This window comes from Podarcis filfolensis, assembly GCF_964270895.1.
Source record: "Podarcis filfolensis genome assembly, chromosome: 3".
Classification (NCBI taxonomy): Eukaryota; Metazoa; Chordata; class Lepidosauria; order Squamata; family Lacertidae; genus Podarcis; species Podarcis filfolensis.
The window spans coordinates 80132850-80157163 of NC_139606.1; the positions used below are offsets into that span (position 1 = coordinate 80132850).

A 24314-nucleotide genomic window follows, 5' to 3' on the forward strand; every position below is an offset into this window, starting at 1 on the left:
CTTCAGTCTAGATTTTTTCAAGCCAGACTATGAAGCTTTGGTAATCGCAACAATTCAGTACTGAGACAACTTGCTCCTTCCTGCTCTAAGCAACAAAACTGCTGCCCATGGTCCTGAAACCCTTCTTCTTGTACTCTGCCCCAGAACCCAATCCTTTCCAGGTTCTGCTTCAGCACAAACCTGACTTGGGCAGTCCTATTCCTTCTCTCATCATTTTGTTTTGTCTGTTGTCTCTTTGTGTCAACAGTTGTATGATTCAGATAGTGACATCACATGCTTTGCATTACATAGTTTTAGGGGATGACGACGACAGAAATGTGTGTGTGTGTGATGTTTTCAATGGTACACAAAGATATCCCGTGTCTAATTCCAGCCTTGAGTTGTTTAGGAATCAAGAAAAGCCAACTAGTGCCTGAAATCTGCTAAAAAAAGTTCCCTTGATGATCCTTCTAACAGTCACTGCTTCTTTGAAATAATAGAGCATTACTCAGCTGTTTCTGCCTTTTGTAGCCCTAGAACAGATGTAGGAAATCTCCAGCTCGCAGGCCAGTGGTAGTTCTACTTTGGTCTGTGGGGCCATTTTTGTTAAACTACATCCACCTGTCAATCAGATGACATCACACTGATAGGTGGGTTCAATGGGTGCAGCTGATCCTTACAAAAAAACAGGACTGAACCTCCTGCCCCCGCAGTTGATAAGTGGGGAGTTCAGTCCTGGTTAGTCTCTATTTCCCACCACAACTGTTGGTCAACATTGACAGGGGGATGAGACTGCCAATCACCTGATATCATTATGACTTCAGATGACTGATAGATTGAGTGGCCACACCCAGCTGTCACAGATGGCCCATGGGGGTGGGGAATAAAGATCTAGCCTATTGGGCCAAAAGTATTCCTTACCCCTACACAAGAGATTGAATAGCTGCAGCATTTGGTGCCGGTCTTCAACAGAATAGTACAATGTTTGTTCATCCCCCCAAAAACCTGTCCAGTCACCCTGCTGGAAATGCTACACCCACAGTTGTATGTTCTTAAACAGTACGGACATACAAAAAGCCACTTTGTTTTCAGATACCATTAATCAGTGCATTTAATGAAAGCTGTAGCAATAAACATCTCTGTCTTAGCAGCCTAGCTCTCAGGGAGCTGCAGCTTCTAATGGCTTTGAAAAACAGTCATAATCTACACCATGAAAAATTTAATTGTTCTTTAATTACCAGTTAGCTGAATAGCATGAGATATGCATGCTTTCAGTTTTTAATAGCTTCTGCCTTTTCCAGCAAATTGTGGAAAGTAATAATGGATGCCTTGAGTATGTTTTACCTTCTGCTTGTACTCAAATTAAAAAGGGTGGAGGGGTAGAAGTCTAGAAAATCGAAAATCTTATGAAAAAGGTTGCAAGTTCAGAGACACATTAACAATCGCAATGCTGAATTCTCAAGTTCAGTTACAGTGCTCAGGTAAGAAGCAAACACATCCTGCAAGGTTAGTGCATAAAGAAATATGCTGCAAGGTTAGTGGATTTCCTGCTTAAGTGACTCAGGCTTGTTCTCTGGTTTGTTTTTCTGGGATATAATCATTGCAGTGTCATTCTGTGCTAGTTTCCCAGCTGTTCCTTTTTGGAAAACTAAATGAATAGTAGCTGTATCCATACATGGATAGTTTTAAACATTACTCTTTGTTGGAATAATTTTTGCAAACAAATGCACCATTAGAATAACAAGATATTAGATTGGAATAATTGTGCAGATATGTTTTCTCTATCTCACTAAGGAAGCAGGATGCTAACAATCCCACAATGCTCTGTATTTCGCATGGTGAAATTACTTCAGTCATTGGCACTTAAAACAAGCTCTTCAGTGTTTTTCAGTGTCAGAAACAAAAGATATTCTAATGTCATGGATTAGCTGGATGCAGAGTAATGATGGGAGGAACCAACTGAGGACCCACCAAGGGAAGAAGGCTCCGAGTCTGGGGAGGGGTGGTGGGATGATGATGATGAGCAGTCAGAGGGAGAAGACTGGGAAGCTGAAGGGGTAACAGGGCTTAGTGAGCTGGGAGAGTCTGTGGAAGAGAGAAATAAAGAATCAGAAGTTGAAAATGGCAGGTGGGAGGAAGGTCAAGTGGCAGAGATGAGTCATGCTAGTGAAGAGTCAGTGATGTCTCCCCCTCCTGCTGTGACCAGCTCCCCTACCCCTCTGCCTCCCAGAACCAGAAGAGGGCTGAAACGGGTGGAGCAGTAATGGGCTGCATGCAGGCACAGTCACCAAATGCTTGAAAAAAGCCCTGGAGAGCTGTGGGGAGGTGGGGACTTTCAGTCTCGGCACCTGATTTCATGGAGGAAGACCACTGGGAATGAGCTGCTTTGTTCATTAGGCCTGGTACTCTGCCAAGTCTGTGAAGATCATTGTTGTTGTTGTTGTTGTTTAGTCGTGTCCCACTCTTTGTGACCCCATGGACCAGAGCACGCCAGGCACTTCTGTCTTCCACTGCCTCCTGCAGTTTGGTCAAACTCATGCTGGTAGCTTCGAGAACACTGTCCAACCATCTCGTCCTCTGTTGTCCCCTTCTCCTTGTGCCCTCCATCTTTCCCAACATCAGGGTCTTTTCCAGAGAGTCTTCTCTTCTCATGAGGTGGCCAAAGTATTGGAGCCTCAGCTTCAGGATCTGTCCTTCCAGTGAGCACTCAGGGCTGATTTCCTTAAGAATGGATGCGTTTGATCTTCTTGCAGTCCATGGGACTCTCAAGAGTCTCCTCCAGCACCATAATTCAAAAGCATCAATTCTTCGGTGATCAGCCTTCTTTATGGTCCAGCTCTCACTTCCATACATCACTACTGGGAAAACCATGGCTTTAACTATACGGACCTTTGTTGGCAAGATCATATTTTTGCTAATAAAGAGTTAATTCCAACCCTGAACAGTATGATTACTGACCAGCATTCTCTGTGACATCTAAGCATCTCATAGTGACAGGCTCTAAAAGGAGGAGCATACTGCTTGAATTGATCCTTAATTTCATTTCCGATTCTTGCAGACACTCCTAATAAAAGGGATGAGTCCTTTTTGTTTTGCTATGCACAAATGTGAATCCAAAGGGTTAAGGTATGCATGGCGTACCAGATAATACAAGCAAGTATGTCTGTGCAAAATGGTTCTTGTGCTGGTAAAAATAATGAGTGATACTATTGGTGACTACAAAATGTGAAAAAGTAGGGTATTTAAAGGCAATATATGAAGGAGAGCTGGTGGTCTTCTCAGTGAGTTATGCCGTGTGCTGAATATGGGAAATCATAACGCCCCAGGGCATAAAGCCCAGCCATGGTATTACTTGCCTTCAGTTTCATGAGGGATGGCTCTGTGTTACCAAGCATTATGGGCCATTAAGGAAAGCACAGAGCTGAAGCGAGCATTGCATTTTAAGCCCTATGGCCTGATATATATATATTTTAGGTGCTACTGTTCGCAAAAGTCCCCATATGGTACAAATTTGTGGCCAATGTTTGCATATGCTGGAATGGTTATGGATGATACTTTTGGGAACCCCGTGGCTTACAAAAGGCAAAATTAAATGTAAAGAAGAGAAACTGGTCTCCTGGGAGCATATTGCTAGCTGCTTAGATTCAAGCAGGGGGGAAACTTGTTTGGCAGAGTATGTTAAATAGCACGTTTAAAACAATTTTGGGAAAGGATCTGCTCAAAAGAAGACAAGGGGAAAGAGGGAAATACCTGCCAAAAAGTCACCTAGACAAATGCAGGAGTGCCCATGGAACCATGTGCAGCCACATGCTTGGGACAATGTCTGCACATTATGAGAAAACTCATCAACCAAAGAGACTGTCTACCAGACCTGTTCACAGGTGATGGCTTAAAATGAGGCAGGTTTCCTGGAATGATACAGGGAAGGTGCTAGCCAAACACACTTGTGCCATCACTGAAGCGCTCTTTATGGTGTGCCTTGGCCTAATTTACTGCCTTGTTTATGTATCGGAAACAGACAAAAATATGATATATCAGACTTCCAAGGACTGCCATTTGTCAGAGGATTTTAAGTTCTGAAAGCCTCCTAGAGTGCACAGAATGCCTTTGAAGAGGAGAAAAATACTGTGTTTGGGCAGTCATAAAAGAGGCTTAATTATTCATGCATTCTCATTTCACACAACCACATGTTTTCTGCACTTTTGCCAGGCTTTGCAGGTAAGGAAAGATATTTACAAATTCTATTTTTTCCCTTATCCCTAGGACATGTTCCTGATAGAAGGATGCTTCACAATCATGATCAGAGCAGTAAATAGTTGACTTGGAGGAAAAGGCCCCATTGTTAACACTGACTCAACAATTTAAGTGTCAAAGTAATACTACAGATCAGTGATAGGGTACATTGCTGAGCTTATGCTGGAGGATGATATGACAAACCTGTCTACTGAGGCTCTCCTGCTTTTACAGAATTTCATTTCATTGGAGTTTTTAGTTTTAATTTGTGTAATTTCACTTCATCGCATTAGCACCATGAAAAACAAACACGTTAAAAAGGGGTGCTTAATTCAGCAAGCTAAATTTCCAGAGACACATTTTCCACATTAACAGCCATAAAGAGTCAAGGCCTAAGTTTCACAATAATCATTTTGGAGGGATATATTAATGTAATATTACTTACGTTATGACAACACTGATTATTTATGTGACTGTGCTGAGAAAGTTTGGTGTAATGATTAATGAGTGCTGGACCTGGGAGACTAGGGTTTGAAAAGCCAATGAACCACAAAGCTCACTGGTTAACCTTGGATCAGTCGCTGCCACTCAGCCTAACCTATCTGTTGCAAGAGTAAAATGGGGAGGAGAGAATCATGCACACCGCCTTGAGCTCATTAGAGGACAAGGTGGGATATAAATGCAAACTTGGAACCAATGAGTCTTACTGTTCATTCTGAGATTCAATGACAGCAGGAGCAGATTGGGCAAGGTGTGCATGATCATCTCAAACATACATGAACTCACCAGTCAAAAGTGAACTGGGATTGGGGGCAGGAGAAGAATGCCGAGACAATAATAATGTTTATGAAAGACTGAGGCCCTGCGTTGTCCTACTTCTGCTGGAAAACTCAGTGGCGTAGCGTGGGTTGTCAGCACCCGGGGCAAGGCAAGTAATTTGCGCCCCCTAACCCGTGGATTTGCGCCCCCTAACCCGTGGATTTGCGCCCCCTAACCCATGGATTTGCCCTAACCCCAGATGTTGCGCCCGGTGCAGCCCGCCCCCCCTGCACCCCCCACGCTACGCCACTGGGAAAACTCAACTCTTTGGCTTCTTTTACTTCCATAATTGAGATAGTATAAATTCTTATTTTTAATACAGGCACATTAGCAGCAATTAAAAATTGTGTGTGTGTGCTTTTACAAGAGAGCCCATGATTCTTGAAAAAAAAAAAAGTAAGGAAAATGAAGGAGCACTGAGATAAGAAAGTAAAAAGGTGTGGTGACAGGGCTCAACCTCCCCAAATCTCACTGAATGTGTCAACACCCCACATCTTCAGAAAGACAGAAGAGCAGCACAAGGGCCATCTGCGTCTTATAAGAAAGTGCTATGGTCAATGCTTCTAAAAAAAAAGGTGGAATTTTGGATGTCTGAGAAAAGGTGAAAGAAATAACAACAAAAAAAGGCACAAGGGAAAATGTTTGATGGTGAGATCATGAGACTGCCCTGCAAAAATGTGGAAGAACCCCAGGTCAGAAATAGCTTTTCATGAAAAGTCTATGCTTCATACAGGTTTTCTATATCCAGGAAATAATAACATACCCTAAAAGAGGGAACCAGGCAGAGGGCCTTCTCGGTAGTGGCGCCCGCCCTGTGGAACGCCCTTCCAGCAGATGTCAAAGCGATAAACAACTACCTGACATTCAGAAGACATCTTAAGGCAGCCCTGTTCAGGGAAGTTTTTAACGTGTGATATTTTACTGTATTTTTGGTTTCTCTGGAAGCCGCCCAGAGTGGCTGCGGAGGCCCAGCCAGATGGGCGGGGTATAAATAATAAATTATTATTATTATTATTATAACATGTGTTTAAATGTATATTTAATGCTTTTCTAAAACTGTAACAACTTTGGCTTTTTTGGATGGGGGGGGGGTGTGAGATCCACAATCATAAGTCCCATGTTTATGTCAAGATGCAGCTAATGAAAGAGATGTATGCTAAGCACTTTCATGAATCAGTCTGCCTTACAGCTCCCATCTGCTCTTAATTGCTTCCCAGCAAACATACACTGTGTCACCCTTTTGCATATTTCCATTGCCCTATCCTAAACACACTTAGGCCGCTGACAGATTAATGCTTAGTTCACTTGAGGTATACATTCTTTGGTTCTTACACATGTTCTTATAAGGAAATGGAACTCGGTAAGCACTTAATCACAAGTCCGGGTAATGTTATTGTACTGAAAACAATGCCTCAGCTTTGCTTCAGTATCAGACTAAGGTATCTCTGTATAAGCCATAGCTGTCACCAGGGCTGCCATGATCCCAGGAAGCTAAGTAGCTTTTGTAAATCTTGCTTAAACACGGCCCACTGATATTTTGCCAAAGGATGACTAATGGGTCTAAAAATACAATGATAGGAGAAACATGGAGGTCACCAAATACATTGTTTGCGTCCTAATTAATTTTGATCCGAAGAATCTGTTTTAAAAGTATGACACTCAACTGTGCAGTGGATAGAAATACTGGGAGATTTAGAGTCTTTTTCCTCTTTTTTTTACAATGAATGTACTGTGGGCTCATATATTCTACACTAACTGCAGCTTCTGAACAGTCTTCATGAGCAGACAAATGCAGAGCGTATTATAGATGCCCTGAGGTTACCAATGATGGCAGCAGACCCCTGTCCAGCAGAAAGGACGGCGGCTGGTAGGAACATGGGAGGTTGCCTAATACCAAGTCAGGCCATTGGTCCACCAAGTACCTCCCTACCTGGAGATGCTGGGGATTGTGCCTGGGACCTTCTCCTGCAAAGCAAATGTTCTACCACTGGACTAGTGTATTAAGATGTACCAGACAGAAACCAACTTGCTCCCTGGTTATCACTGGATCGGTGATCTCTCTCCTACAGGGTTTATCACATATCACTTAAGAATTTCTAACTCCAATGAGTAGTCACACACTGGTCAGTAAATAAAAGGAAATGAACAAGCATGCCAAGCAGAACGAATTTCCTATAGGTTGTACCCTTTTTAGTAATGTGCCATGGAGTTTTTAGAAACACCGTCCAATTTAAGCCAATATTAAAAGCACACTGGGGCAGATGTTTGTCCTAAGCTCTGTCTGCTGGTATATGAAAGTGAGGATGGGGACAAAGAGAGAGAGCCTATTGGCTTGTGCAATAAGATCACAGTTTTAAAAACTGCTATTCCCCACTTGATATTTGTCCAAACCGAGAGTGCTACCTAGAAGGCAGGCATGGCAGAGAGACAATCTGCAGACTAGTTGCGTCCAGACAGAAAGCAAGAGATAAGTAGGTATGTAGGCAGCATATTATCTTCCTATGGGGTATCACATGCTTTCCATTCTAAAATGCCAAATTGGTAGGACTGGCTTAGGCTTTTAAAACTATTTTGAACAAAGCAGAGGCTTCTAGATAAATATAGTGGGCAACTATAAAACGAGTTCCCTGTGATAACCTATCTCTGTTTCTTGACATGAGCCAGCGACTCATACATTGAATATACCTATGTTAGTCAGCCATGCCCCTGACTTTGTGACCTTTCATGAAATCTCCTGGGAAATGGCATGAAAGTTGGAAGGTTTCAGGGTTTAGATAACAGGCGCAGCACAGCGCAGCACAGTAGTATTTCACAGTCATAGTGTGACCAAACATGAAAAATAAGTCTTTAAAAACAAACCAATTATTTTTTTCCATTGGAACTGATAGATTTGAAATTAAACATATTTCAGAATAATTTAAAATGCTGTGTAATGCATTATTTTTGTTGTATTCATTTTTATTATTACTTTAGATGGTCTCTAAAATCATTGATTATACACATGAATCCATAAAGTTTTGATACAGAATAATCCAATTGAAAATCTTGGAATCACAAAATTGGAAGGTGCCTCAAAGGTAATCTAACCCAACCACCCAGTGAAGCCCAAAATTCACAACTTTGGTATCCCTTTTCGTAACTTCTTTATTTTTCAGTTTCAAAAAAATACATGTCACAAACAATCTCCATATACACTACAATTTCCCAAAGCAGCCTATTCCACTGTTAAACACATCAGGCCATTCTTTCCCATGTTTAATCTACAACCCTATTCTTATTTTTATTCATAAGTTCTCAAGCAACCTTCCATGTTCAGATTAATGGATTTCCGCGGTTGGGTGCACATCCTTTAGATATAATGTTATTCCTCCTCCCCTCAATCCAGATTTCAGTAATGCCTATCAAATCATATTTGCCTTACTGTATTAAGATTTCAAGTTCGTCCTGCTAATTTTCTATACTCTTACGTACTGAGATAGAAAGTTTGGAAACCATGCTTCTTTCCTGGTTTTTCTCGCATCTTAGCAATGTTTCTGTACAACCCTAGAATTGATTGCACAACTCCAAAGACACTGAATGGTTCTTGATTATCTCACTTCTGTATGTGACATTCTTCTATATGTCTGGTTTTCTCTTCCCCCCGCCCCAGGAATTGTGATTTCCTGTTCGCTCCAGAAGCTATTCATCTTCCCTGATAGGCCAAAGCTTGGTAGATGTTCCTTAAACCCTTGCACCTTCTCTTCCAGCAAGAATACCAGATTGCGCTTGCTGCAGGGTGTACTTTCATAGATCCTCAGGAAGGAAAACAAACATAGCACTAACCTTGTGGGGCACCTTTTCGACATATAAATGTTCTTTAGAAATGTGTAAGTTGAACTAAATCAAGTGCTTTGCTATGGTCTCTCGTTTCTATCCATTTACAGCAGACGTCTGAAATGCCAGCCAACTTTAAAGTACACTAAGCACATGTTGTGTATCACTTTCAGGGACACCTTTAAGTTACTACTGAAAGGTATTCATGACACGACTGGTGGCAATATTGAGTTTTCATTTATTATTCTTTAATTTTCCCCCAATCTAAGGCAGCCAGCTGCCAAGTCCTTCAAAATGTGTACAACACAGCTGGGGAAAGCTGATACTGCTCTTTAGCAAGTGTTTTCAGTCGTGGCAGTGTTTAGGGTAGAACCTTTATATATAAATTATTATTTAGCATTTTGTAATGAGAGAGCACACTCCTTTCTTTAAGTAATTGAAAGTCTAAATCTAGACTGCAATTGAACAGGAATCAACCACAAAAGAAACAAAGATGTGTGGGCTTTCAAAAGCTATGAATGGATACAGTTGTGTGCTTAGGTAGCTTAGAGCCTATTAACCATTTTTTACATAGTGAGATATAGCTTACTAGACAAACAACGGATGCTGAATCTGATATGAAACAATCCCAATTATATGGTCATGAATCACAACCTTCTTAAAGTACACTGGGAGTTGGAGAATGGCCCCTGGCCTGAAACCTGCTGCCAGCTTCCTATATACCTATTTCTTTATTAGATTTCTCACCCGCCCTTCACAGGTCCCAGGACAGCTTACAAGAGTATGATATATAATTATAATTACAGATGAAAGAAGTTACAGCTGTAAAACAAATAAAACTGTTCCCAATGGAGCACAACAGTATAAATTCAGCAAAAGAGTTGGGTCCCACAAAACAAAGTACCTTAACTGTCAAAGGTGAGGGTAAAGAGGTGTGTATTCAGCATTTGGTGAAAGCTGTTCAGTGAACATGCTGTATGCACCTCTGCGAAGGAAACTGCCAGCTTTAGGGACTTGCCACAGAGAAAGCCCCCTCCTGGTCCACTATTCCCTGCACTTCGGAAGGTGATGGAACTACCAAGAGAGTCCCCTGTGCAGAATTAAATGCCTGAGAAGCTATGTAGGGATGGAGATGCTCCTTCAGATATATGAGGCCTAAGTTGTTTAGAGCAGGAGTTGGCAACCTAAGGCCCATGGGCGGCCACGAGGGTCGTTTAACTCGCCCATGAACTGCCCCTGAACCAAGCTGCCTGCTTGGAGAGTCCCTGCGCGCTGTGCTAAACTGTCACAGCATGACACGGAGACTCGCTTCCGTGGTACCAGAAATCGCGTCTGCGCAGGCTCAGACGCCGAAAATCACGGCCATGCGCACTCACGCGCATGTGCAATCTGGCCCACAAGGGATCTCTGCTGGAGTGAACCGGCCCAGGCAAGGTAAACCTTGCCAACCCCTGGTTTAGAGCTTTGAACACTAATGACTTTGGCTTGGAAACAAACTGGCAACCACTCCAGCTGTTTTCAAACAGGGTTATGTAAGCTCCAAATGGAACCTTGGCCAGTAATCTGGCCACTGCATTTTGGACCAGTTGAAGTTTCAGAATCATCTTCAAAGGCAGCAGCAGCAGCACCACCCCATTATAATACAACATAAATCTATAATAACTATAGCAAATAAATTTAAAGACTAAAGCAAAACACAATTTAAACCCCAATCGAAAATTTAGAGGTCCAAACTAAAGTAAGACCTTCTTAATTATTTCATTATTTGTTTGACATTTTACGAGAGGTATTTCTATGAAACCTTTTGCCAGGAGGAAGGAATCAGATTACGTCTATTCACTTAAAACACACACTTGTGCCCATAATGGTGTTGGTGGTGGTGATAAACTAGACTGACATTGCAGGAGTTATTCCTAAATTGCATGTGAGGTTCAGGTTGTGGCTTCATTCCAAAATGGTAGACGGGACAAAGGGGAGGAAAAGACCATCAAAACATAGATTGCAAGCCAATTTTCATTTGCAAATGAACATATGAAGCTGCCATCTAGCCAGGTATTATCCATTCTGACTGGCAGCAAATCTGCCTGACAGAGGTTTTCCCCAGCCCTGTGAACCAAAATCCTTATAAACAGAGATACCAGGGATTGAAATTGGGATTTTAAGCATGCTAAGCATGTGCCCTTCCACTGAGCTGAGGAACTGGCAGGATCTATCCCCAGCCTCAAAGAGATCAGCACCTTCAGGGACAGCAAGACATAAATTTTGCATTCACCTGGGTTCTGAATCTGTTTCGGCAGAATCAAAGTGCGTTCTCTCAGAAGCAGCATTTTTTACTTTTATTTTTCACTGCAATAAATTGTGAGCTCCTACAGCTTTCTTCCTCTTTCTCTCACCGCTGACGGCCCAGCACTCAGTCTCACGTTTAATGATAGGTGGGTGCTCCCTGCAGACTATAAATAAGAAAGCCGTCCTGCAAACCCTCAAATAGGAGATATTTTCCTACCTCTTCTCTATCTCTTTCATGATTTGCTTGAAACGACTTCCTTTGCTTATTATTTCTTTGTCACTGCACGAATGTACAGGATAAAGATTGATGTTTGATGTGGATGTTTTCCACAAGGCCAATATGCTGAGTTTGTTTACTAAATGGCCCTCAAAAAGGTCCACAGTTCTAGTCACAATTATTCCTGGGTAAATATTAAGAATTTTTGTCTTACCTTTCAATAACACAAGAAATGACAAAGGCATACCTTCCGATATTTCTCCATTGAAAATAGGGACATCCTATTCCATAACAATAATTTTAATATTTTTACCCAGCTCATCTGATTGTGTTGCCCCAGCCACTCTGTGTGGCTTCCAACGTACATAAAAAACATAATAAAACATTAAACATTTACAAAACTTTCCTATATAGGGCTGCCTTCAGATGGCTCGGGGGGCAGATAACTCCTTCAACATTTCTCCGATGGAAATAGGGACATCCTACCATACCCGCCAACATTTCTCTGATGGAAATGAAGACGTCCTAAGGAAAAGTAGGACATTCTGGGATCAAATAAGAAACCAGAATGGCTTCTGTAAATCTGGGGCTGTCCCTGGAAAATAGAGACACTTGGAGGATCTGCCAGGGGATTTCTCTCTCTCTCTTTTAGCAACAACAACAACAACAAAGTCTTGTTACTGCTTCAGGAGAAAGCTTAGCTGCTTTAAACAGCCTGACCACATTACTGGAATAGGAATGAAACTGCATCGTGATATAGTGCAAGGATGAGGAACCAGGGGCCAATGTGGCCCTCCATTCTGCTCTGCCTTATCCTTGAGACTCTCTCCAGGCCACACCCTTTCCCAGGCCACACCCCCTTTCCCAGGTCACACCACTCGCCAGCCCTGCTCCACACCCTTCTTACACTGTTTTGCATTGAACCGTAGTAATACTGTTTGCTTGCCTGGATGGAGGGTGGAAAAAGGTATGTTTGTAGAAGCTTCTGACTTTCGCAAGGCAGCAATAAAGTCTACTATACAAACCTAAGAGTCACAGCAATGCTCCACCTACTTTGGCTTATCACTCCATCCTTATCACTGAAGCTCCCCCCCCCCCCGGCTGAAAACAGTTCACCATCCCTTCCATAATGTCATTCCCAAGGTAATTCTTCGGCAAATGGGTGCAGCTGTCTCCCCCCACCAAAAGAATTCCCTTGGGAAGGTTATCTAATGAATCATTTCATTAGATAAGCATACCAACATTTCTAAAATATAAAAATCCCACTTAATCTGGATGTTCAACTGCAACCGCATAAATTGTTTAAAGTCAGTTTTAAAGAAAGAAGGGCACATTTTTAGTGAACTCTACAAACCTGCACAAGGAGATGTTCTTATCTCTATTCGTAGCTTTATCAGTAATTTCTGTTAATACCCCAATTTGAACATTCTAGCAAAAATCCACTTGTCCATTGGCTCACAATAACATCAAAACACTAGCAGCCTCTAGTGGTGATATACACTGCTTCTATTTTCTTCGTTGTAATGTTTGTTTGTTTGTTTTTTGTTTGAAATGAGGGGGAAATCCTCACAAATCAGATAAAGTGTGCACAGCATTGACAGTACAGTGGTACCTCGGGTTACAAACACCTTGAGTTACAAACACATTGGGTTACAGACTCCGCTAACCCGGAAATAGTTGCTCCGGGTTGCGAACTTTGCCCCAGGATGAGAACAGAAATCGCGTGCCGGGGGCAGCAGGAGGCCCCATTAGCTAAAGCGGTACCTCAGGTTAAGAATGGTTTCAGATTTATTCAACAGAAAATAATATTCAGAGTTCACTGGACTCCAGCAAAACTATACCAGAAGAAAATAACAAGTGCAGACAACTGCTGGAGATGTGGGAGTAAAAATGCGAACTTAGTACATATGTTGATTAACTGCCCGATGATAAGAGTGCGAGGTGAGGATATAGTAGGAGTAATAAAAAGAAATTGTTATTTAGGGGAACTGAATTTAATTCTAAATTATATTCTGGAAACGTGGGAGATTTCAAGGGGTAAAAAAAAATGGATGTACCGTGCTATATTAGAAGCAAAAAAACTTGTTTTGATGAATTGGAAGAGCCGCAAAAAGATTCCATTGAGCACATGGATTGATAATATGGACAGATTAGCTACATACGAACGAATTGCATGTCAACACAAAATAAGAATGGATAAATATGAAGAAATCTGGAATGAATATTTAAGCGATAAGGCGGATAGTGGTAGGAAGTAGGGGGCGGAGAGAGAGGTGGGAAAATATTGTTTAAAAAGGTGTAGTCATAGATATATCAGTGTATTCAAACCTGAATTGTCAAATTGTATTATTATTGTTAATATGGTTTTTGTTGTCTTTTGTGTTGATGTTTGTATCAAAAAAATGATTAAATCAATTTTTTAAAAAGAAAAAAGAACGGTTTCAGATTAAGAACGGACCTCCAGAACAAATTAAGTTCGTAACCAGAGGTACCACTGTATTTGGGTCAGGGGCAGGGACAGAGAAAGGTAAAAATAAATCCATGGAAGGGGGAGCCGACTACTCTCACACACAAAATGAAAAAAGAAGAAGAATGGTGTCTGCACATTTTGTCTCATATCTCAGGTTCTACAAAGGCAAGCTTTTTTTTTTTTAAAGGAAGCTGGATAGCTGGGAATAATGGGTCATCTCAGGGAGAACTACTGGCATTGGCGGTCCCTCAGTGAACAACCATAAAGGTGTGCCTCAAATTTATTCCATATTTATTTGTTGAACTAATGGGCCATGGATACACTCACTCACCACACTTGCAGACTGCACACATATACTCATTGCACATGAACACTTACCACAAATATAGCACACACAGGCACACAGCCCTACAGAGTCAACATTCTTAAACATGTCAGCATATAAGACGACTTCTTGAGAAACCAAGAGACACAAAGGTTCTTCTCACTTCATTCAGCTTCAACTATTCATATGCTGGCCAATCCAATTAAGGTGGCCAAGTGACAGACTTTAGTGAGGACCACTGTGAAATCATAGAATCAAGGAATTGTAGAGTTGGAAGGGACCCCAGGGGTCATTTAGTCCAACCCCCTGAAAAACTTCATTTCTTGTGGTCTTCTGGACTCTAATGCCTTCTTTAAACCTGCTCCAAGCTCCTTTTAAAGTTGAATCCTGGTTGTTTTTAATCACTAAAAAGAACCTTCGTTTTGGAGGTCAAAAAATATTTAGCATCAGTTAATTAGTTCACTACAGTGTGAACCTATAGCATAAAAGAAGCCATTAAATATGTTTGCCGGATATCTAAACATGTCACTTCACATGATGGTCAAATGAAAACATGTGATCAAATACTGCACTTAGCACACAGCAGTGGATGTCAACCCTGCTGATCGCATAATGGAAACATACACAGCAAATACAGTCCTTGAAGTTAAAATGGTTTTAGAACAGTTCCTTTTAAAGGTGGACATACCACCTCCTATTTGTATGGATGGCTTGTTTTTCAGGTGATTCCCTGCAGATAAGAATATGAATATTTTTTTGCCCCAGAGTTGAGGAAAGGAAAATAGATAGCTGTAATGGAACTGCAGGAGCAGTCAAGCAGTAGATTGATTCAACTGGAGAAATTCAATGCACCCCAACAGATTTGCTCAGATTTGATATCCTGCTGCTTCAGGCACAACTCCTTGTAATGAGAAACTGAAGATTTTTTGTCAGGTGCGTCAAAGCTTGTAGTGATGGCTTGAAGGTAAAAAAAGAACTCGGGCTGAAAATGTCTCTTCTTGGGAAATGCTTTTGCACCTGGTGAGACTAAGAGCAACTGTCTTCAAGGTACATGAGAGGCCAGCAGCTTTACCAGGCCAGCAACATTTCATCAAATACATTTTAACAGAACATGTCGTTTGTGTGTGTTTGTGTGTTTCTCTGTCTATGTGTATAAGGGTAGTGGTGGATGGAAGGTGAGGTGGCAGCGGCAGAATCAACTTGGCTGTAATAAGTAGCTCAGAAACTATGTCACACACCACTAAGCAAACAGGGAAAGAGATATTCGAATGATTGATAAAATTATAATTGTTTTCTACTGCAATCTTCTCCCTGGAAAAGACATGTAGCTTTGTTGGTCTGAAGCACCACATTGACAGGTTAAAGGGTAAAAGAAGCATAGCTGAATAGAAGCAGTAAATAAAAAAATGCAAATTAAAAAGGGAAGCCATTTTGAAAAGAAAGAAAGAAAGGAAGAAAGGAAGGAAGGAAGGAAGGAAGGAAGGAAGGAAGGAAGGAAGGAAGGAAGGAAAGAGCAGTAGGCAAAATCCTCTTCTCTCACTGACAAGTCTCTTTCACTGAAATTACTATAAAGGCCAATATAATCTGATATTTTGCCATTGTGGCAATAACTAATTTCATGGCTAATTCACATGTTTTGATTTTGTTTGCACTTTTTATGTTTTCTCCTTCATTCCAGGAGGAGAAACTTACAGAAGACTGGTCATCATGAGAAAAGTCCCTTCTCAAAAATGGCCACAGGCGGCAAACCTAAAAGCAACCAAAGGAAACAGCTACACTAGCATTTGTTTTAAAGTTCACTGTCTCAAAATTCAGTATTCAGGCAAAGGTGCCTTAGTAACCTTCTACCCTGTAGTGCAATCAAAATGAAAATGGAGCTGCTCCAACCTTACAAGCACTTTAAATTATTGTTAACCTCTGCTGCAGCCCTGCTATTTGAATAAACGTATTCCTAGCAACATAGCAAAACTCCATTGAAGTGGCTGCCTTTCCTTGAGAAAATAAGGGAAAACGGCTATGATGCTAGTGGTGGTAATTGAAGATACCAAATCTAAGGTTGCCCACCATCATTATTTCCTTTTTAAAAAAATGCATTTGGATGAACAAAAGAAATGAAACGCGGAGGAAAAGAGTACAAAGCTGTATTTTCCCCTTTGATCATCCCGGTCACATTGCTATACTATACAGTTACTACCTGTTTCAAAGGAGAAAGCTTTTCTTTTGATCAAACCATATCAATCGAAACTAATTAGACACCAGGCTAAAACCAGAAAGTACCATAAGGAGTTAAGGAAGAACACGGTGCTAAAGCACTGCCAAAAATATTGTCTCTAAAAATGTACCTGGGAATATAGAGGTTTGTGAAAAGTACACGGGGATCTGAAGCAAAACACTCCAGAGTCCTCCAGGAACGTTTGTGTCATAAACACAATGATCAAATGCAGCAGTACATCTCAAACAATCTGCAATTCTGCATCACCAAGGGCAGAAAAAGTAAACCTATTTTTTCCCCAAAATGGTTAAGGTGAGGAACAATGGGTTGTAATGTTCCCCTTTTCTGAAGAACAGCTGACATGTTTGATCAGTGCACAAGTTTGAGTTGAGCTGACTACTCCTCACCCCTAATTAGGGTTGCCATATTTCAAAAAGTAAAAACCAGAACACCCTGGAAAACCCCAATGCTTTTGAGCTCCCGCCCCCAATTGCCCAAAAACCACGGTTTCTCAATTGACTTGCCTAAGATCCAGAGCAAAGTGCCACCTTTCAGAAATCCCCCCCACCTTTGAAATCCTGGTAATGTCCGGACGTATGGCAGCCCTACCCCTAATGCTACCACATAGAATAATTAACAAACAGTAACATTGATGCAGCCACATTCTTGGTTCATACCCTCTTTCCTGGGCTGAAAGCGAATCTTGCAATAAATGACTGCATTTTTATCTTTTACCTGTAGGGCTCCAAAGTCCTGTGACCATAAAGCAAGGCTTCTTCCAAAAGGCCAAGATTTATGCAGGCGTCCATGGCAAAGTCAAGTACTTTCAGCTGGTAAATGTTTGTGTCTGGGAGGTGAGTGGCATTGTTCTTTAGTATCGTCTGGCATGTCACAAGAGCCTGCTCCCATTCTGACGTTTATTTGGATTAAGGATTAATCAACATCGTGCCATTCAAAGCTCATGAAAAATTACTGTCCAAGTTGGTGTCCCCTACTACATTTCCTGCAAACAAATTCAATTGTTTCGATTCCGCTATGTGTGAAGAAGTCTCCCCTTGTCTGTCACAAATCTCCCTGTACTTAGTTTCAGGGGATAATCCCTGGTTGCAGTATTTTCTCCTTCTCTCATAATTCTAGAACCAGGAGTCATCCCATGAAGCAGAATGTTGAGAGATTCAACACAGACAAAAGGAAGTTTGGTGTCTGTCATCTTCTAGCTTGTAGTGCAAACAGAAGCAAAACGGAAGGAAATGGTCTTTGCTACAACTGTTTACACGTTTTTTACTAGATACTGAAAGACAGAAAGACATAGAGCCTTTGGTGGGGAACCTTCAGCCCATGGACCTAAAAAGAGTAGCTTCCAACATTTCTCCAATGAAAATAGGGACGTCCCATTCTGTAAATGTAATTTTACTATTTATACCCTACACATCTTACTGGGTTGTCCCAGCACTCTAGGCAGCTCCCAACATATATGAAACCATAATAAAACTTTACACATTAAAAAAAACCTATACAGGATTGCCTTCGAATGGCTTGGGGGGTTGGATAACTCTATACCCTCCAATATTTCTACAATGAAAGTAGGGACATCCTAAGGAAAAGCAGGACATTCTGGGATCAAATCAGAAACCGGGATGACTTCTCTAAATCAGGGACGTCCTAATAGGGACACTTGGAGGGTCTGAAATAGGCCTGTCAGACCTAGGAAGTGGACCAGGCTGCCTGTTTACATCTACTTTCCCAGGCCTGACATCAAATACGGCATCAAGTGCAGAAGCTGCAGCTGAAGGAATGAGAATTATTTAACTGCAGGCAAAATACTTGGGGTTTTTTTATTATTATTCTTAAAAGGTGTCAAATTTTAAAAGTGCCTAGTTTTGCCTGCAAAGTGCACTTGAGAATACTCCCTATTTTTCCTGGACCAAATCCATGCTGCAAATACAAAGGAATTTGTGGAGGTACAGAGGAGCAATCTTTCTTTGCAGCCCCAGCTTGAAATTTCAATGGTCTGATGTTATAAGAGTCCAAGTGATTGACAAGTGGGTGGCTCCACCCACCTGTTAAGAGTTGAATCTGACACCCCAGCCAAATCCAATTGCCCACTCTAACACAGGCACTGAGGGCAATCTTTAAGGAACGAAGCATTTCCATATTCTAGAAATAGCAAGGAAGAAGACAGCTTTTATATGTCCTTGCCTCAAAAGGAAACCCATCTGCTGTTGGCCAGTACTTTGGCATTGAAAGGATACCTTCTTGTGACTTTGGAGCTCCCATTTTATTTATAGCTTCTTTGGCTTCTTTCCAGGCCTGCTCATCACCTGCCAACATGTCAGCATCCTGCTTTGGACAGAAACAAAAGCATGAGACAAAAGCATTTGATTAAAAGAGAAGCAAACAATGCCATCTTGCACCATGCAAATCTGAAGGGGGGGGGCGGGATTCCACTCAGCATGAAGTTGGAAAGCAGAGGATTCAATTGTCTTATCCAAGATAATTTGAAGTCTGTATTCGATTGAAGCCAATGGCAAAACTGTCATGCAACTTCACACATCTGGAATGCACACATTAAACAAAGAGTTGGGGGCTTGCTGGAGCTGTGTTCATGCCACTCTTTGTGAATAATTTCTATAGATTTTCTAACAAATGAGCCTATGATCACAATGGCCCATCTAGTCCAGCATTCTGGTCTCACAGTGGCCAAGAGGAAGATGTGGAAAACCTTCAAGCAGGACCTAAGCACAAGAGCATTCTCCCCCCTGTGTTTTCCAGCAACTGGTATTCAAGTATTACCACCTCCAACCATGTAGGTGGAGTATAGCCGTAATGGCTAGTTGGCATTGATAGCCTTATTTTCCATGAATTTGTCTTAATGGTCATTTTTGTGAAGATAAGTATATTTTATGAATATTAATATTTAAGAAGTATGTCAGTCAACTTTGAATGCACAGAAGATTTACACAAGAAATCACAAATTGGGGAACATCACTTAAATAAGATTGGTCTTTGAATGTACATAAAACAATTATTTATCCTCAGGTGAAGAACTAATTTTTTTTAATGTCATGTCATCGGCAAGAAACCAACTTTAACTAAGTAAATATGGCATTGTGCTCTCATTACGGTGCAGAATAGTGTTATTCCTTGATATGTGCTAATACTTAGGTAGCTGTGATTAAATACCACACACTCTAGCCTTTATCATTTACTGACACCAGAAGGTTCCTGGCCACTCATGAAGGTATCTGTGATCAATGTTATATCTTAGTAAAATAAAGTATCACACGAATGAAGCATTCATCGAAAACTCAAAAGTATACTATAACAATATTTACTTGGTTGTATGTGGCTTTGTGGGTTAAACCAGAGAGCCTAGGACTTGCTGATCAGAAGGTCGGCAGTTCAAATCCCTGCGACGGGGTGAGCTCCCGTTGCTCGGTCCCTGCTCCTGCCCACCTAGCAGTTCGAAAGCACATCAAAGTGCAAGTAGATAAATAGATACCGCTCCGGCGGGAAGGTAAATGGCGTTTCCGTGTGCTGCCCTGGTTCGCCAGAAGTGGCTTAGTCATGCTGGCCACATGACCCGGAAGCTGTCTGCGGACAAATGCCGGCTCCCTCAGCCTATAGCGCAACATGAGCGCCGCAACCCCAGAGTCGGCCACAACTGGACCTAATGGTCAGGGGTCCCTTTACCTTTACTTTATGTTTGATTATATATATATATTTTAAAAGCAAAATAAATAAATAAATGTGTATATAAATCACACTTTTGAAAAAAGCCAAAGGTATCCGTGTTGGCCTATAAGAAAAAGGATCATATTAAGCCAATACTTTTATTAGACTAATCAAAATCACGTAAGAACTTCCAAGTACTTTGAAGTGCCACAGCTGGAAATTTGTTATCTCCTCCTACACTCCACCTTAAAACTTAGCAGAGGCAGGCTTAAATATCTTGACAAACATGAATAGACTCCCCCCCCCCCGTTATTTCTCTCCATCCCCCATTTCTTAACATTTAGCCTGATGAAGAGTTACGGGGAACTTGAGAGCCTGCGTGGTGTTTTATTACATTCCTGTTTGCCTAATTATTATTATTTAATAGATTTTTATCCTACCCCTCCTCTCAAAGAAGCCCAAGGCAGGAAACAACAAAATAATAATAAGAAACAATACACAGGGTGGTGCAGAGCCATTGAAATTAATGGACCTTAGGCATGTTCATTCATATGAATGGGTCTAACCTAGGCCACACGCACAACCCACAGTTAAAGCATTATGATTTAAGTAGTACCATGTTAAGTAGTCATGGCTTCCCCTAAAGAATTCTGGGAGCTGTAGTTAGTTAAGGGTGCTGTAAGGAGGCCCCTGTTCTCCCTCCAGAGCTACAATTCTCAGAATTCCCTGTGAAGAGCGACTGATTGTTAAACCACTCTGAAAACTGTAGCTCTGTGAGGGGAATAGAGGTCTTCTAATAATTCTAAACACCCTAAACAGATTACATCTCCCAGATTCATGTGGGGAAGCCACGACTTCTTAACGTGATATTATAGTGCTTTAAATGTGACTGTGGCCTTAGCTGATGTTAAAAAGCAAATAATAATCTTAATAATTTCATGGGATTGCTTTAATGTTGACATTGCAACATTTGAAAAGCAAAATTTTGAGGCATTTCATTGTAGTGTCTAGAGCAGAAGACTGAACATTGCATCTTAAACCACTTTTTTCCCAATGCATGATGGATTTTTGTGGTTATCTAGAGGTGGGATTTTAGCCTATTGTCACCGTGATCTGCGCCCACACCTATGTATCTTCATTCATGCACAACATCTGTAAGAGGCTACTGTTAGCCATTATCAAAGTGGGGGTGGAGGCAGAAGCAAACTGCATATTAAACCCAGTGTGAAAATAAAGCAAACATATTCTCTGCTATATCAGTCTAGCTATGCCTGCATAAGGAGGGACTTTTAACTTGCTCTGCTTGTCACAGGGGGGAAAAAAATCATACTCAATGAATGCATATCACGTGAGGGATATAGTAGATAAAATGGGGGGGGTGGACCCCTTCCACTAATATCACAAAAATATTTATACAAAAGGAGCTTAGGGATACTAATGCAATTTATATATCAATTATCATCCCAAGAGCACAGAAGTTAAGAGGTTTTAATCTGCATTTCTCACACAGAGGAGCAAAATTAATTACTGTGTGTTCCAAATAATAGAAAATATGTACCCAGAGCCCATATTAATTTCATGTGTAGCTTTGCAGCAACATCTTCCCATTCATGTCCAAAGGGAAGAAATAGGAGGTGAACTCTTGTACTACCCCAAGAGATGATTGTATCAAAATGGCCTTGGCTGCCTTGGGATTCTATGACATTCCACATAAGGAAATCACAAAGAAAGCAGTGTTTCCCTTGCAATTCGCAAATGTACTTACCATAAAATCAGCTATCTGATCACAATAAGCTCACCTGGAAATAATTTGGTACAGAATGAAAGCTGCCACGGATAAAAGGTCAGCAGTAGGACAAAAAAGATCATGTTGCAGTAGCTATGTCAGTTATGTTAATTGTAAAGATCCAGACACGTTAAGCTTTGCATATAAAGCGAATGAGCTAAGTTTTGCCTCTGTCTAATTCAAAGGGCACAGCATCAATTACAGAGGAGCTGACTTGATGTATGTTAATATAACTGAAAGCAGAAATGTGACCCATAAAAAGTAATTACATCAGTGCAACATCATGGGTATTTGTTTATTTCCAGTATTTATATGCCGCTTTTCAGGGCACAGCCCTCCAAAAGTGGCTCACAATAAATATCTAAAACGATAAAATATAACTAACACAATCTCAGCACAATCGAGAAAATTGAAAACCAGCAGTCTATAAAACACTATGCAGCTCAGGACAGCAATGCAGATAGAACAGCCTTTGCCAACCTGGTGCCTCCAGGTATTTTGGATTACAACTCCCATCAGCCCAAGCCAATGCAGACACGGCTGAGATAAACATTTTAAAAAGCCAGGAAATTCACGCGCCTGTCCAAATTCAAAACTGATTTAGACAACTAAATGTGGAGTTGAATGTACACAAATGTGGTTTCTAATGCTAAAGGAAGGTGGCTGAGTGCAGCAAGGTAAGTTTTTGATCAACAGCAAAACGGATTCATTTGGGGCCAAGAACAAAGAGCTGTATCATACTTAGGTAAAGGTAAAGGTACCCCTGCCCGTACAGGCCAGTCGTGTCCGACTCTAGGGTTGTGCGCTTATCTCACTTAAGAGGCCGGGAGCCAGCGCTGTCCGGAGACACTTCCGGGTCACGTGACCAGTGTGACAAAGCTGCATCTGGCGAGGCAGCGCAGCGCACGGAAACGCCGTTTACCTTCCCACCAGTAAGCGGTCCCTATTTATCTACTTGCACCCGGGGGTGCTTTCAAACTGCTAGGTTGGCAGGCGCTGGGACCGAAAGACGGGAGCGCACCCTGCCGCAGGGATTCGAACCGCCGACCTTTCGATCGGCAAGTCCTAGGCACTGAGGCTTTTACCCACAGCGCCACCTGCGTCCTGCCACCCGCGTATCATACTTAGAGTAGACCTATTGACATTACTGAATGCATAACGGCTATTTTAATCACATCTATTTCAATGGGTGTGTTGAGTACGATGTAGTTGGGATACAACTGCCAGGACCTTGAGTCAGGTATAGGTCAGCAATTAAAAAACACCAGTGCCAGTGTAGTTAACTCCTGATTCAAAGAAATCAAATCAGTGCAGGCCTAGTGATCCCAGCAAGTCTTTGCAGTAGATCTTGCCACAATTAGGGTATTGTGAAGGCTGAAAGTTCCCACCTTTCCACAGCTGCCTAAGTCCTCTCCCCTCCAGGGTTTTTTGACAAGCAATCAGAGACTGTGTCTGCATGCAACCAACCTCTCCTCTGTTCTTTTTAGTTCTCTGTGTGTTCTGTGTGACTGGTGGTCGAGAGGGGAGGGGAGGGGAGGGGAGGAGGTTGCAGCAGGAGGGGGAAACTTCCTGGCTTCTTCAGAAGCCTGCCTCACCTCTTTCTCCTGGCCCCCCTCCTCTCCAGCCTCTGAATCAGGACTGCTCTCTGCCCTGACTTCTTCCTGCTCACTAAACTCTGTTTCCTCTTCTGTCACACCTCCTCCTCCAAGTCTGCTCCCTCTTCTCCCTCTGACCTCTCCTTGGTGTCCTACCACCAATTCCTGGCTCCTGGGCCTTCTTCTCCTGGGGTTCCCTTGGGGATTCCCTAGCTGGTGCCTCCCATCACTCTGCTGCATCCAACTAGCGCATGACAACAACACATTGGCAGAGCAATTCTGTTTCTTTATCAGCAATGTGAGTTTTGCCACTTATTTCAGTGTGCCATGTACTTTGCTAATACCGATTAAGAATGGAATTAACTCTAAGAGGCTGAATTATCTTTAATTGTATCCAAGTGCAACTTTCCACATTACACTGGGCTGCATTCAATGTAGTGCTGAGGCAGGTTCTCCATCAGCACAAGTATTTCTCCTTGCACAATGGAAATTATCCCTCTCTCCCCCCCCTTCCTCTGCACATCCCCTAAATCCATTCTAGGGGTTCCCCCAATCCTCCTGAGCAGATTGGGGGTGCTAGCAGAATTATTTAGTTAAATACTTCCCATTGCCTTAATCCCAAACTACATGCCATACCCAAAACATATAAGTGTAAGCCAACAGCACATTGAGTGTGGAAAAGAGCTTACCCAACTCTTTCGCTGTCCATGTTCCTCCAGGAACTTTTCCCTTTATGTGTTTTTGGAACCAGCCAATTACACATTGGAAATATTGTGGGACAGGAGGGTGGGGTGGGGTAGCTTCTGAAGCCGGGGCACAGCAGGTGGGAAAGGATTAAACACCCTCTCCCAGCAGCACCTCACTTTCAATTGTGCCCTCCAGAAGCTGCATTTAAAAATTTAAA

The 24314-nt window shown here is 41.8% G+C and overlaps 1 protein-coding gene across 8 annotated transcripts in view; it reads right to left on the reverse strand.

Annotated features, from left to right (window-relative positions):
* SMYD3 (SET and MYND domain containing 3) overlaps positions 1–24314 on the reverse strand; it is a 349734-nt gene that overhangs the window by 33385 nt on the left and 292035 nt on the right. For 6 of the 8 annotated variants that reach the window (XR_014545673.1, XR_014545674.1, XR_014545675.1 and 3 more), the window contains exons 9-10: positions 18607–18697; positions 17090–17264 (exon numbers count right to left, since the gene is read on the reverse strand). Coding sequence is in view for 5 of the 8 variants with exons in the window: in XM_083604343.1 (XP_083460469.1) it covers positions 17090–17264; positions 18607–18697 (266 nt within the window). In the remaining 3 variants the exon portion in view is untranslated. The remainder of the gene's footprint in view (positions 1–17089; positions 17265–18606; positions 18698–24314) is intronic. The other 2 variants (XM_083604340.1, XM_083604342.1) reach the window with 1 other exon arrangement.